The sequence below is a fragment of the Phaethon lepturus genome, unplaced genomic scaffold (genome assembly GCF_000687285.1).
Source record: "Phaethon lepturus isolate BGI_N335 unplaced genomic scaffold, ASM68728v1 scaffold30196, whole genome shotgun sequence".
NCBI classification, from domain to species: Eukaryota; Metazoa; Chordata; class Aves; order Phaethontiformes; family Phaethontidae; genus Phaethon; species Phaethon lepturus.
The window spans coordinates 10,432-13,379 of record NW_010544601.1 but is presented as its reverse complement, the minus strand read 5'-3'; the positions used below and the strand labels follow the sequence as shown (position 1 = coordinate 13,379).

Sequence of the window (2,948 nt, the reverse complement as noted above, 5' to 3'; positions counted from 1 at the left end):
CTGCTCCGCAGGCTGCTGCCTACACGGTGACCCAGACCCACGCCACGCTGCTCTCCTGGCCCAGGTGAGCCAGCTGGGAAGAGGCAGCTGGAAAACAGCTTTTCTTCAGGATATTTCCCTTTTGCATAGGAAAACGTCTTGCCTCGTTTATTGCTCATTTAACCCATTCCACAGACAGAAGAGGAAAACTCTCTGTGTGCATCATTTGGGCCAACAGAGCAAAACGATGCCGTGCAGCTAGTGAAATCAGACACATTTAGGTGCAAAACACCTGGGTCCCATCCTGCCCCGGTAACGCTGGAGCCCAACCCTGTCCCCAGCCATCTTGGCTGCTTCAACAGGCTGAAGATCAAAGCCCCCGCTCTGTCCTCCCTGCCCCCACACCCCCAGAGCCAAAGGGTCTGTGGCCACCAGTTACCTCAAGGAGTGGTAGGCTCGGGCCAGGCGCCCCAGGATCCGGTCGTCCCCCAGCAGCACGATGCGGGCAGTGTGCAGCCTCTGGAGCGGGGCTGCAGGCTCCGGGGGGGTGCCCGCTCTCCTCTGCAGCTTCGTCGGGGGCTTTGCCCCAGGGCTGTTGCAGCCAGCCTGCAGGAAGGCCACGCTCTCCAGCGGAGACGGCTTTTTTTTAATGCCACCCTTCCTGTGGAGCCGGGACTGCTCCGTTTCGGCACTGCAAGGGGCAAAGGGCTCCTCGACTGCCACGGGCAGGTCTCGTTCGATGCCGCTGTCGGTGGAGAGCACAGAGAAGCGGGTCTGCTCGCAGCACTCGCAGTCCGAAATGTTGTCCTGGATCTCGAAGTTGTCCAGGTCCTGGCTTAGGCAGTCAGGCTCGCAGCTCTGCGACAGCGGGCGGATGAACAGCACCAATTCCTTCCCTGCAGGCAGAAGGGAGCTCGAGGAAAGAAATACAACCAAAGCCAGGCTGAGCCCTAGTCCTGTCCCAGCTCCCCTCTTCTCCTGCCAACCGTCGGGCCAATGCTTCCACCAGAGGGTCCAAGAGGAGTCAGTCTTTCAGTCCCATTTCACATTGCACCATGAAGAGAGCTCAGTATCACTCAGGTACTTTGGGCGCATCCTGCTGCAGCCTGTCCCACAGGGGTCCTCTCCTCATCTCCTTCGCCTCTCTCCCCCCGCCAATCCCCTGATCTGACCCCAACACCCCACGAGAAGGAAGGCTGGTGCAGTCAGCACGAGTCTCCACAAGCTTGGCCCTTGTGCGATGGTTATGAAACTCACTGCTCAAGAATCAGGGCTAAATTACATGTTTTGCAGAGGCTTCCCAGCCTCAGGCACCACCCGAATTCGCCACCGCCCCCCCGGGGTACTCACAGAGCTGGTCGTCTTCTGTCCAGAGGTGAAAGCTGATGTTGGGGTTGGGCAGAGGGGTACCCTGCAGCCCGCCCAGGTGAGCATTGCCTGGGGGAAAGAAGGATGCTTGTAACACACAGGAGCGGTTTTCCCGCACAGGCACAGGAACCTCCACTGGTGCTGACCTTCAGCCCCCGGCTGAGATAGTCCCTGCCGAGCCTCAGGGGCTCTCCGGCCCTGGCTGTCCTCTGGCCAGACGTGAGGCTGTAATCACAGACCTCTGCGCTCGCAGACTGAGCCATAAGAAGGTACCTACACCGCCAGTGGAAGGCAGAAATGAAGACGGGGAAACTGAGGCACGGGCAAGTGAAGGACCTTGCTTTGCTGCAGGCAGTAGAGGGATTGCAGAATAAATAAAACATTCTTCTAGCACTGGGCTTCCAATGCACGTGGCAGGACCTCCCTTGCCAATCTCAGCTGAGATGCAAAGAAACCCTCTGACCCCACCATCGCTGGCTATTTTTAAACCATTATGGCTCTGTGAGAAGCAGTGAGACAACTGCTCACTGCCACCAAAAGGAGATGGTCCCACTCCTCTCCCTTGCACCACTGGCTGTTCCTTCCCGCATCTTGCACCGGGACAGCCTCCAGCTCTTTCCAGGGCGGGGGTTGGGATGCAGAGACCTTCCACCAGGAGCAGCCAGGAAGAGGGGAACATGACTCCCATTTCCCTCTGGTCTGCCCCAGATCTATGTGAGAATGGGGATGTTTGTTACGGTCCGTGTAGCCCCGGCGGCACCAGGCTGGAGCACAGCAGTGCCAGGGACGGAAGGAGGTGGCAGTACCGCTGTCCACCACAGCAGTGCAAGGAGGCTTCAGGCACAGTGTCTCCCCAGCCTAGGCCATGGCTACACCCGCAGAGCACCAGAGAGTCTGTCCAACCTGCCTTGTTCGACATCCATGGCACCCTTTGCAAACAACGGAGCCATGTGTCCGGGCCTCAGGGCGGCTGAATTAGCAGCAGAGATGGCCACAGTTCCTCTCCTCAGGTGACAAACCTGCCTTCCGCTGCCATGTGCCGTTTGCCACCCTGGACATCAATCGGGTCGCTGCAAGGAGCCAGGCTGCAAGGACCCGACCCCGGCGATGGGTGCTGCTAAAGTGGAAGCAGACAGGAGGTGGGGATGCGCAGCTATGGGAGGGCAATGGCGAGGACACAGCAGGGAGGCTCCCTCAACCCACCGTGCGTGGCTGGCCAGGAGCTCACCTGCTTGCAAGGGGCAGAGGATGGCGCGGTAAATCTTCTCCAGCCTCGCCGTGTGCTGGCTGCGGTCTGCGCTCGCCTCGTTTCCTGCGCACTCGACTGCCGCCACCACTTGCCGGAACCAGCGCTCGATGTCACTCGTGGGCATATCCTGTTGCGAGGAGCAGCCGTTAACACCCGGGGGCGTGAAAAGAGGAGATGCTCTGCGGGAAGAGCCACGGGAGAGGGCAGAAAGAGGGCAAATGGGTCCTGCAAAAATTGTTGTTTTGCAGCAGAGAACACAAATGTCCTCCTCACCCCGGGGAAGGCTGGAGGAGGAGAGATGCTGGCTGCACTGTCTGCTTGAAGCTTTTTTCTGGCAGGTTTGCAGCTGATG

The 2,948-nt window shown here is 59.3% G+C and overlaps 1 protein-coding gene across 1 annotated transcript in view; it reads right to left on the bottom strand.

Moving 5' to 3' along the window:
* PIK3R6 (phosphoinositide-3-kinase, regulatory subunit 6) overlaps positions 1 to 2,948 on the bottom strand; it is a 16,891-nt gene that overhangs the window by 7,975 nt on the left and 5,968 nt on the right. The window contains exons 6-8 of the mRNA XM_010288736.1: positions 2,576 to 2,723; positions 1,330 to 1,416; positions 419 to 875 (exon numbers count right to left, since the gene is read on the bottom strand). Coding sequence (XP_010287038.1) covers positions 419 to 875; positions 1,330 to 1,416; positions 2,576 to 2,723 — 692 coding nt within the window. The remainder of the gene's footprint in view (positions 1 to 418; positions 876 to 1,329; positions 1,417 to 2,575; positions 2,724 to 2,948) is intronic.